The sequence below is a fragment of the Arachis ipaensis genome, chromosome B08 (assembly GCF_000816755.2).
Source record: "Arachis ipaensis cultivar K30076 chromosome B08, Araip1.1, whole genome shotgun sequence".
In the NCBI taxonomy this organism is placed as follows: Eukaryota; Viridiplantae; Streptophyta; class Magnoliopsida; order Fabales; family Fabaceae; genus Arachis; species Arachis ipaensis.
In genome coordinates, this window is record NC_029792.2 from 102,987,621 (window position 1) to 102,998,725 (window position 11,105).

The 11,105-nt window shown below is 35.2% G+C and overlaps 1 protein-coding gene across 1 annotated transcript; it reads right to left on the reverse strand.

The window, feature by feature from the left end:
- On the reverse strand, nucleotides 2,183-3,163 carry LOC107612047 (RING finger protein 113 homolog). The gene has a single exon (XM_016313880.2). It carries the CDS (start codon nucleotides 2,855-2,857, stop codon nucleotides 2,396-2,398), a length of 462 nt encoding a protein of 153 aa, XP_016169366.1. The 5' UTR covers nucleotides 2,858-3,163; the 3' UTR covers nucleotides 2,183-2,395.

An 11,105-nucleotide genomic window follows, 5' to 3' on the forward strand; every position in this document is an offset into this window, starting at 1 on the left:
AATAATTTAGTATGTTTATTTTAATTTTATTTTGACCCAAAAAATATTCTTATGTTATTTTAAAATTATCAGGATAATTGGGCTTAAATAAGAATAAAATTCTACATCCAGGCAAAATACTTAACGAAGTCTAACCAAATTGTTATAACAACTTTTTAAATCACGCGCTCCTTCTCCTTCTCTTTCTCCTCCTCCTCGTCTTTTTTCTTTTTCTTCTTCTTCTAAATTCGCGCAGGTTCTTCTTCTTCCCTTATTCTTATCCTCCTCTTTCTTCTTCTTCTTCTTCTTCTTCTTCTTCTTCCAAATTCGCACATGCATATTCTTCATCATCATCATCATCTTCAATGTTGCGTCTTCTTCTTTTTCTTTTTCGTTATCATCATCACCAATAATACCAACATTTTGCAAACATCTTTATTAGTTCTGATTTTTTCTGCTGCCATCATTAAATAATTTCGGTTCATTTCTTAATTTATTTCGGTTCATTTATGTGTTAATTGAGGTTCACTTGATGCTGCTGATAAGTATTGATCAAATTTTTTATTTCTTAAGTAATTTCGGTTTATTTTTTAGTTTAATTGAGATTCATTTTAGATTCAGAAATGAATTTGATGTGTTTTTGTTAATGATTGAGTCTTTTTTAGCAAAAAAGAATGAAATTATTTATTATCACTTGATGCTGCTGATAAGTATTGACCAAATTTTTTATTCCTTAAGTAATTTCGGTTTATTTTTTAGTTTAATTGAGATTCATTTAGATTCAAAAATGAATTCGATGTGTTTTTGTTAATGATTGAGTCTTTTTTAGCAAAAAAGAATGAAATTATTTATTATCACTTTATTCAATTGTATTAGATTTCATTCCATTCCATTTAATTTGTCTTGAAAGTCATTCTAATTATGTGGACAAATTATTCATCGACAATATACATGAACTGCAAAATGAACCGAAAATATTATCAAAGTGAAACCACTATATAATACCAAATGAACCGAATATGTTCATTATATAAATTCGAATTCAGAAACACCTGCGTCTAGAATGAACCAAAAATATTATCAAAGCAAAACCATTGTATAATACCAAATAAATTAAATATTGTCCATTATATAAATTCAAATTCAATTCAAAATGTTAGTTTTTGTTAGCAAAATGTTGGTGTTGTTGATGATTACGATAACAAACGAAAAAAAAGAAAAAAAAGAAGAGGAGGAAACAGAAAAATAAAAGAAGATAAAAACAAAAAAGTTATGTTATTGAAATGCGCATATAATACATGCTAGGGTGATAAAAGTAATTTTTGTTAAATTTAGACCAACTCTTAATTACTAAAAATACTTAAATGTATAGTTGCACTGTTTAAATAAATGAGATATTATAAGGTGTGATAGTTTTTGAAAGAGGAATGTACCCAACAGCGTAAAAGAATGGTTATCTTTCCCCAACTTTGGTGAAAAAGATGCCAAGGACCATTGAATCATCCACAAGTCTATGTGGTCCGTTTCTTTCTTTGTATTTTTTTTCACTTCCTTTTTCTTCCTCTTCTTCTCTTGTTATTGTAGTCGTCACCACCACCACGACTTCCTTTTCCTCATTTTTTTTTATTTGATTTTTTTTCTTCTTTATTTTTTTCTCCTCTTTCGTTATATAAATGTTTTTTAATTTAATTTATCAAATATAGATGCTATAATTTTTAAAAAGTTATCTTTTAAAAGTTAATTTTTATAAACTATTTTTCAAAAGTAAAAATTTAACCAAACTAAGTCTAAGACTTGATTGGGTAAAACTTTTTGAAAAGATGTTTGTGCTTTTTAAAAGCATAAGTACCTCATTTTACGTTTGGTAAATAAAAAAGCTCATATGCATGTACTTGCAGTTTTTAAAAGCTAAAGATGCTTTTGAAAACACCTAAAAAGAAATTTTTTAAAGTTAGCTTATACTTATCAAAATTAAAAAGTCTAATATAACTTTATTATAAATTAATAGTTAGATTTATACTAAAGAGTGCAGATATGAGAGCATATGAATTATGAAAGAATATATAACTGTATATATACCACTTGCATCGTGTGAAGGAAATCCATAAGATCACACGCTGAAAATTAACATGAGTTTTCTCAGAAACTTCACAGTCAATGAAATAATAAGTAAAAGAAGGAAGAATCTTTTAATATGAATATATTATTGATATCAGGAAAACTAATACGTTAATGACATATTTGAATAGTACTAGTGTCTCTGTGTATATATAATCCCAATATATATGAGTGCAAGAAATATAACTGATAATAAGAACAAGCACAGAGGAAAAAAAATTGAAGGCATTTTGCTGCCCAAGTATATATGATGATGAGCACATACATAATTGAAATATTTATATATTTATAATCCGTTCTAGGTTGATAACTTGAAAACAGGTTTCTTTCCAGATTCAGGTTTCTTCATGAAATGTCCTAAAACTTTGGCATAGCGACGTACCAACTTGTTGAACTTGAGGCCATTGAGATTGTTGTTATTCTCCTTCTGTGGCACCACAACAAGCTGAAGCTGCTTCTCTTCCTCGTTGAAGTGCTCTCCTAGCGAGTTCCTTCCTTTGTTATTATTGCTTCCTCCTTCGCCATTGCACTTGTTTCTTGATGAGTTTTTCTCATCAACTATGTTGATCAGCTGCTTCAAGCTTTTGCGTTCACTGTTATTGTTATCATCACTCTTCTTCGGTGACACTACAGGCTTGAATTTCTCATCATCATCATCATCGTTGTTGAATTGCACCATCACCGGTAAGTTAAGCTTCCGCGTTCTTCTCGACATGCTGAGATCGTAGTGGCGCTTCATCGCTGGGGACTGAACTTCCATCTTCGCTACGCCGGGAAACTTAATTGAAGCCTAGAATTGAAGCATGGGTTGTTAATTACATATCTAATAGAAAATTTAATGGAGATTACTCTTGAAGAAGAAAAGGAGAAAGGGAATGAAAAAAATGGTTAGTTTCTTAAAGAGCAAACTAGATGTGGGGGGGTTAGTCTGTAGGGCTTTCAAAAAGGTAAAATGTCTGTTTTCTTGGTTGTCCACCTGTGAGAATTGAAAGATTAACCCTCCAATGCCCAAGCAGCTCAAGAAAACGAAGTGTTGGGAAATTGGTACCAAACTCTTGGGAATTCAGTACAAATGGGCCAATGAAGAGCCTAAAAGAGATCACTTTTACTTGGCCCAAAGTCCAAACCTAACTCTGGTCGAAATAATAAATTAACTCGAGTTGGACAAATAGTTAACTTAATTGTTTGTTTAAAAAATTATTGAGAATTGCCGATGAGTTGTATCTCACATGATATTTGTCTCTCCTCGCTTAAAAATTTTGGGTTTGAGCTTCACTTAATGTAATGACAAAATAAAAAATAACTGTTAAAAATTTAAATCTCACTTGATGCACCTTAAAAATTTGAATAAATAAATAATCTAATTTTTTAATAAATAATTTTGGATTTAAATTCTAAAAACAATAAAGCCTTTGAAAGGGGACTTCTACTAGCTTCTTAATTAGGGCTACAGGCTAATTCTGTTCATCCATGCTAAGAAGGTTAGTGGGTTTGTTGCTTTCATGTTATAGTGGGAGCTAAAGACACTTCAATCTACGTCCACATCATTAATTTCTACCCAATCATGTTATATTTTCCTCGAGCACGTGGTAATGCGGACGGCTTAGGAAGAAACTAGAATTGGAAATACATAATTGCTAATTAATGTACATTACATCACCTCACATATTAATACGGGTATTTGCATAGTGATAGTCCGATATAGTCCGATATATCCTGATATGATTAAGTCTTAAATCATATGGTTATTTATAGCCTTAATTTTAGAAAATTATTTTATTAAAAGTAATTAAGGTAAGTTTCGATTTATTGAATTTGAGATAAGTTATGATTATTATCTAATTTTATAATTATTGGATTATTTTCTATATTTGAATTATAAAGTTGATAGTTATGAAATAATAAGGATTTTATACGATTTGGATTAGATAAGTAATATTTTAAATATTACTATTGCTATTTTGGAAAAATGAAGAAAATAAGTATATTATTTCTAATTATTTGATTTGGACATTTTATTAAAACTAATTTGTAAAAAAATTGATGAGCAAGTAGTATTTTCTATATACCTCTAGTGTTGGATTTAATTTGGGTTTCAATTACTATATTATTCCCAATTTTATTTGAAATTACCAAAATGCTCCTAACCCTAACTTTATTCAAAAACCCTAACCCTAAAACCCTGACCCAGTACCCGTTTCCCCTCTCTGAACCAGCAGTAGCAGCTGCTGCCCTCTAACCTAAACACACACACACACAGTATCTGAAGGAAAAGAAAGGGAAGGTAGAATCGGGAAAAAGAAGAAGGAGGGAAGGGGGCTTATACCGCCGTTCAGCTCGCCGCCACTATGTCACACCGCCGTGCCTCACGCCTCGCCGCCATCATCCTCACGAGCATGGAGGAAGCCTTTCTACTGCCAATGCTGCCCGTGAAGGCGACGCCGTCGCGTCAGAGCTCAGGCGAGAGGGAGAAGGTCGCGAAGGAGGAGGGAACCGCGCTGTTCTGCTCCGCCGTCGCCACTGAAGCTGCACCCAGTCCCTAGTCGCCGCCACGCCAAATACAGGAGTGGCCGCCATCGCTGCAGAGGAGTCACGTGGCCACCGTCGCATCCTCGCACAAAGAGAGAGAGGGATGCGCGAAAGGGGACCCTTTTCCGCCACTGTCGTGCCGTGAGCGCCGATTTGGTGTTTGCCGCCGCCGAGCTTCCATAGCCGCCGCGTTTCACCACGGTTGAGGGCGTCTCCATCGTCGCACCTTGGCCGATGGCATTGCCGATTTGCTGCTCCGCGGTGCCTAGCTGGAGCTCCTGTTGCTAATGCCGGATATCGGTGGTTGCCGGAAAACACCACTGTTGTTGTTGCCGAAGGAGGGAGAAGCCGTGCCGCTGTTCTGGCCGCCGGAGCTTCTGGCCGAGCCTCAACCGCCGGGAACGCTGCTGCCGCCACCGAGCTCCACTGCCGGTAAGGCTTTTAAGTTGAGTTTCCCTTCTGTTGAGTTTCCTGGAACTTCATCGTCGCTGCGTGTGGTCCAGATCACCGCTGCTGCTTGGGGCTGACTGCCGGGGGCCACCGCCCAACCGGTTCAGAGGGTGCTGCGGTTCAGTTCAGCCGTTCTCTCTTAGTTTCAGTAAGTATTCCTGTTTTGAGAGCCTCGCGTTAGTATTTTGTTGTGTATGGTTAATGAATATGAGTTCTGATAGCGTGGGGTCGAGTCCTGATTATTGTATGTTGCGATTAGTGTCGATATGGTTATTGCGGATATGGCTTGAAGCTGAGGTTGCGGTTGTTGATGATTTTGGGTTGAGGCGGAAAGGACTCTGTGATGCGTTTGAGTTATGGAATTTGCGTTTTGAGGTAGGGGCGCTTTCCGAAAACTATAGTTTATTATTGGAATTATTACATATGGATACTGGTGTGAGATATGGTGTATTTAGTGATTGTATCTGCCTTATGTATTATTTGATTGACTCGAATGATTATGGATGTTTGTTTGGCTGAATCATTGTGCGGCTTTGTGAAATGTAATGTTTTGAAGTGATTCTTTAAAAATTTAAAATATGAGTTTAATCCGTTGAGGATTGATTTGATTTGAGTCAATTATTTGATGACGTGAAAAGTCGAATGCACTTTTGAATTCAGCCTAGTTTACTTTAATTGACTTGATCTTGGACAAATGATTTGTTACTGAACCGTTTCTTTAAAGCTTTGGAAATGAGTTAAATCGGTTGATATTGAGTTGACTTTGAAATGGTTTTCTTGAGATATGCCACTGAGGCGACTGTTGGATTTAGCTTGCTTTGAATTGATTTCTGGTTTTGAGCTGTTGAAAAGGAATGAGAAACGGTTTAGTTGGGACCCGAACCGGGTGGCAAAAGTCCAAGTTTTAAGGGAGGTGCTGCCGAAATTTCTACAAAATCTTAGTCTTGTTTAAAAAGTTATTTAAAAAGGATTGGATTTGAGAAGTTGTATTATTTGATTTATTAAGAAAATATTTATATTTTCAAGCTTAATTTATTTAGTGAACTTTATGCCTTGAGTTTGACTTATTTAGAAATGAACTATTTTTACCGTTTGAATCATTGAGGGAAAGAATGATGCTCTAATATTGATTTCAATATAAAAAGGAGCTTTTAGTAATTTCAAAGGAATCTAGACTTTTGATTGAGTAATTAAGTTTGAGGCATTTTGGAAGAGTTAGAAAAATGGATTCCAAAAAGAAACCTGAAAGTGGTTTGATTCAAATGAACCGGTTCCTTTTCAAATGAGTTAATTTTTGGACCGGGTTGGAACTTGTGATTTTGTATGGTCGGTTTCATAATAAATTCAGTTTTATTTACTTGAACCGAGAATCCATGATTTGAGTTTCAATGAATTTTAAGGAATTGATATAGGTTGACCTTCCCTAAAGACTTGGGACTCTGCCGAGAAACTTTTGTTATAAAATTCCATTGTTGGATGGATGATTTTGAATACTTTGAAATAAATCATAAATGGCTGTGTATGATATGAATATTGGTTGGTTCTGGAATGAACCGTGAGCCGGATGGCTGAGATGGATGTTGATCCATGGATGAGATTGAATGCATGTTTATGCTGAATCATTGATAAATGTGAATGTTGCACTTTCACTATCGGAGATAAGAGTTTCCCTGGGAGAAAGCAGTGGCTAGCCACCACGTGCTCCAGGTTGAGACTCAAAGCTCTTTTGACCCTATGTCGTAAGTGTGGCCGGGCACTGTGAAAGTCCCGGATGAGCTCGCCCCCATAAATATTCACCAGTGAAGGTGATGGATATGGATCATGATTATGATCAAGTTTATGATGAGTATAACTCGAGTTGGGGATGCGCGACTGAGGGACAGTCCAATGGTTAGCTACCAGGACTTGTCGGGTTGGCTCTATAACCGACAGATGATATCATCAGCCACTAGGGACAGGCATACATCATATGCATCTATGTGACATTGTTTGGGTGTGCATATTATACTTGGTGTGCCTATGTGATTAATTGCTAATTGTTCTACTTGCAATAACTGTTTGTTTGTGCTTGCATCTTCCTATTTGTGTTTGTTACTGGGACTCTGTTGGACTGTGGTGATTGGTTGATAGTTGGATTGTTTGGGCCTAGGGCCGTGGTTGAAATGAGATAAACCGATGGTTGATTTCGGTTTTGTGTTTCTGGTTTGGAATAAAATATGAAAGGCTTTTTTGGTTCAGCATAGATAAACCATTTTGAAAGGCTTTTGAGTTTTTGAGAATCGAACGGTTCTTCTTTTAGAAAAGATTTTCAGACTTTACTTTTACTGTAAACCATTGTTTTTGGAAAGGAGGCATAAGACGGTTATTAATCACTAGTACGGTTTATCTTCACGTATCCTATTACAGTAATTCCCAAAAACCCTCTACTGAGAATCCTTTCGAGGATGGTGTTCTCACCCCCCTACATTTTTTTCTTTCAGGATATGGGCGCAGAAGTCACAAAGAGTTTATTTAGTTGTTGATATGCTCTGTATTGCTTTAGATTATTATTCATTGTACCCTCGCCTTTATCTTGATACATTCTGTAAGAGGGATAGGAATTCATGGTTAATGCTTGTAATATGATATATATATCTATGTATATATATGGATGTATCCTTTGTGAGTTTTTATAAGTTGTATGGTATCTATGGATGTATGTTATCGAACGAAAGTATTTTTGGGAGCGGTATTGCAGTTTAAAATTTTAAACAGGCTCATATTTTAGTATTATATAATATAAAAGTCGTCGTAATGTCCGAACTATCAGAGTCGCGTAGCCGGAAGCGTGAGCTTTGGTAGTTAGGGTGTTACATTATGGTATCAGAGCGGTCTTTCCTGTAGAGCCTGAGGAATGGACCGACTATGCTTCAATTGCATACTCTGATCGTTTGTCATGTATTAGGTCTTGTCGAATGACGAGAATTAGAGCTTTATGCACATGGCAATCTATTGATTAACGCTGTTAGTCTTGCATTGCATAATTCCTGATATTAAGTTTGGCCGGCTTAATACTAGTGAATTATGTATATGAAGGCACTGATGGGTTATCATAGATGTTATACGAGTTTTGAGTAAAGCGAATCGCGGGTTTTGGGAATGTTAGAAACTATTTCTCGAGGCTATTCAGTTGTGTATTTTGAATTCTGTTCGAGTCGACCTGTTCTTTCATGTCCTAACTTGAAGTTCTTGTTTGCTAATCCTTTTGAAAAGTAGTTTGATTCTTCAATTCTATTCCTCTATTCCTATGCATTCTTGTTTGATCTTAATTGCATATACTTGTTTGCAATCCTTGTTACATCTATCTTTCTCTGTTTGAGTTCTTCTTGATTCAGGTATTCTTCGATATAGCTTTGAACTTGTCTTAATGCACTGTGCCTTTTAACTCCGGGTTCTGAGTCCATTCTTTGAGAAATTGTTGATTCGGTTTTTCTCTTACTTGACAGTGATTACAGCCAATTTTGAGATTTTTATAAAAAGTTGCTGTTGACTAGATATACACTTATCTATATGTGAAACTTTGAAGATTTCTTATACAGTTTAACAACTATTTATTTCTAATACCTCACCTGTACTTTTACTGGTGTGCGGAGTTGCATTTACTTTAAATACAATTTGACTTCCTAGTAATTTTACTATAGTTCCAATGCACATCTTCAATTGATTATATATTTGGGGTATTTTTCAAAATTTTGGAAAGAAAGGGGATTTCTTGCTTTTATCCTGGTTGAGTTTCGTTTGATGAACTTCACTTAATTTATTTTGATTTGAGTTTGGTTTAGCCTACTACATTATTTATGTCATGGTGGTTCTTTTGAAAATGATGGACTCGCAGCTTTCTTCTTATGAATGGACTCATTCTCTCTTAAGCTTTCCATCTCCATGAATGTCCTGTTTGACTTTGTTTTTTAACTAATCTTTTACATCATGTGAACATTACCATTGATCTTGGTTTTTCCTCTCTTGTGAATCTCATTCTTATGTGAGTCAGCTTGATTTGTTTCAATTTCGTGCATCGTCTATCCTCTCATTATCTCTACAAGAGTTTTTAGTCAAAGATTTATCCTTGAGAAGTTACTAATGATTGAGTTGTCTTTTCCTATGACTTTTGTATTCTTTTGAATCAATTGAAAGCTTGTTTGATGTTTCATGCCTAGCGGATCTTGTTTGAACTATCTTGGTTTAAGATCCTTTCTTGCATGGCTTGACTCCTTTTTAGTACATCTTAAACTTCTTGAATGTTCTTCTGAGATGGTGATTTCAAGAACACTTTTGGAGTCTTGTTTTGAACTTTTTAAAGAAGTTTTGAATTCTCTTTGAAGAAATACGAAACGGAAATTATTTTCTGTTGCTTGATTGAGATTGAAATCATTGTTCAATTTTGACGGAGTTAATTTAAAGTTGGCATGCGCTATTTTAAATGAGGTTTTGGAAAGCTTCCTTGTTTAGTGGAAACCGGTTCGTTTGTAACGCACCACTTATTTCCTTTACCAATTTGTAAGCAAACTTTTACCTTGGATTTTCTTTTCCAAATAGAGTTTAATTTTCTCTTTCGACCTTGCTAAGATTTTTATACACGCTTGTTTGAATATGGACTTTGGAGATTTTTGAACAAGCATTTGATTACTTCCGAGTTTTTATGAACTGCATTTGGTTAGGCTGTACACCTAATTATCTTTCTAAGATATTTGAGGAAATATTTTAGCTCTTAGCCAAACTTGTGTGCATTTTGTTTTTAAAACTTTACATAATCTGCTTCAACATGAAATTGTATTGAAGTAAAGCCACGTTTATGCTTTTGCTACTCTCTTGAAGAATGTTTGTTGCTCAACTTTTCTTCTAGACTGCAAAGTGGTTTTTTCGCAAGTTTTTGACTCTTTCATGAACAGTGTATTCAGAAGTATTTTTAATCATGCTCTTGAGATCTGTGAGCTTTGTCTTGGGTTTGAAATATTCTCTTCTGTAAACCTCATGCTTCCTCAACTTAGCTTGAGTTTGCTTCAAAATAATGCGCTGAATTTTCTTCTCATTGGTCCTGTTGGATTTCTTTGATACAAGGGTTATCTTTGAAGTTGTCAATCGAATTATTTCTAGCAAACTTCATTGGTTGAGTGTCTTTGTTTACCTGGATTGGATACATTCTCCCAAATCTATGAGTATTACTCTTGACATATGTCTTTCCTTTCTAAATCTGGTATCCTTCTGAGTAGACTCGAGAATTATTTTGATATCACGTGCGACTTGTAGACATAGTAACGCGATGTGTTAGTTCTTTAAGACGTGATATGGGTATACGGAAGTTGAAGCGGTAGGTGTGTAACGTTATGATGAGTTGTGGGTGTTTTGTCCCTTGCAAACGAGCTTGCGGGTGTTAGGCTTATGATTGGCTATGAGGTTGAAAAGTTCTTGACGAAGTTGGAAAGTTGAAGCCTTGAGGTTGATATGAGATTAGTGTGCGGATGTTAAGCACGTTGTTTTAACCCCATCATGTTTTATAGCCTTCGATGCCTTGCTTTACTATCACATGTTTGAACCATGTCATCTTTGCTTTTTGAACGCCTATCTTGATTTGCACCCTATTTTGGCACCTCAAGTTTTTGTGAGGCATTGAGATCATATGACCTTGTGCATTGAGCCTATCTTATAACGTTTGCTTTACAATCACACTCCTGCCTTTGTATCTTTATGCATACGACCATCCAAGTATTTGAAAACCGTATATATGTTTATATGTTGAGATATTTTTGCTTCTTCCATAAATGTGTTCAAGGGTGAACTGTTATGAGATTTCTTTCGTTTTGTATCAATTTTCAAGGACGAAAATTTTTATAAGGTGGGTAGAATGTAAGACCCAGAACCTTTGAAAAGTCTTTTTATGATTAAGTCTCAAATCATATGGTTATTTATAGCCTTAATTTCAGAAATTATTTTATTAAAGGTAATTAAGGCAAGTTTCGATTTATTGAATTTGAGATAAGTTATGATTATTA

Bases quoted from the DNA above. Each gene is read 5' to 3' on its own strand.
- LOC107612047 (XM_016313880.2), bottom strand. From the start codon at position 2,857: ATGGAAGTTCAGTCCCCAGCGATGAAGCGCCACTACGATCTCAGCATG.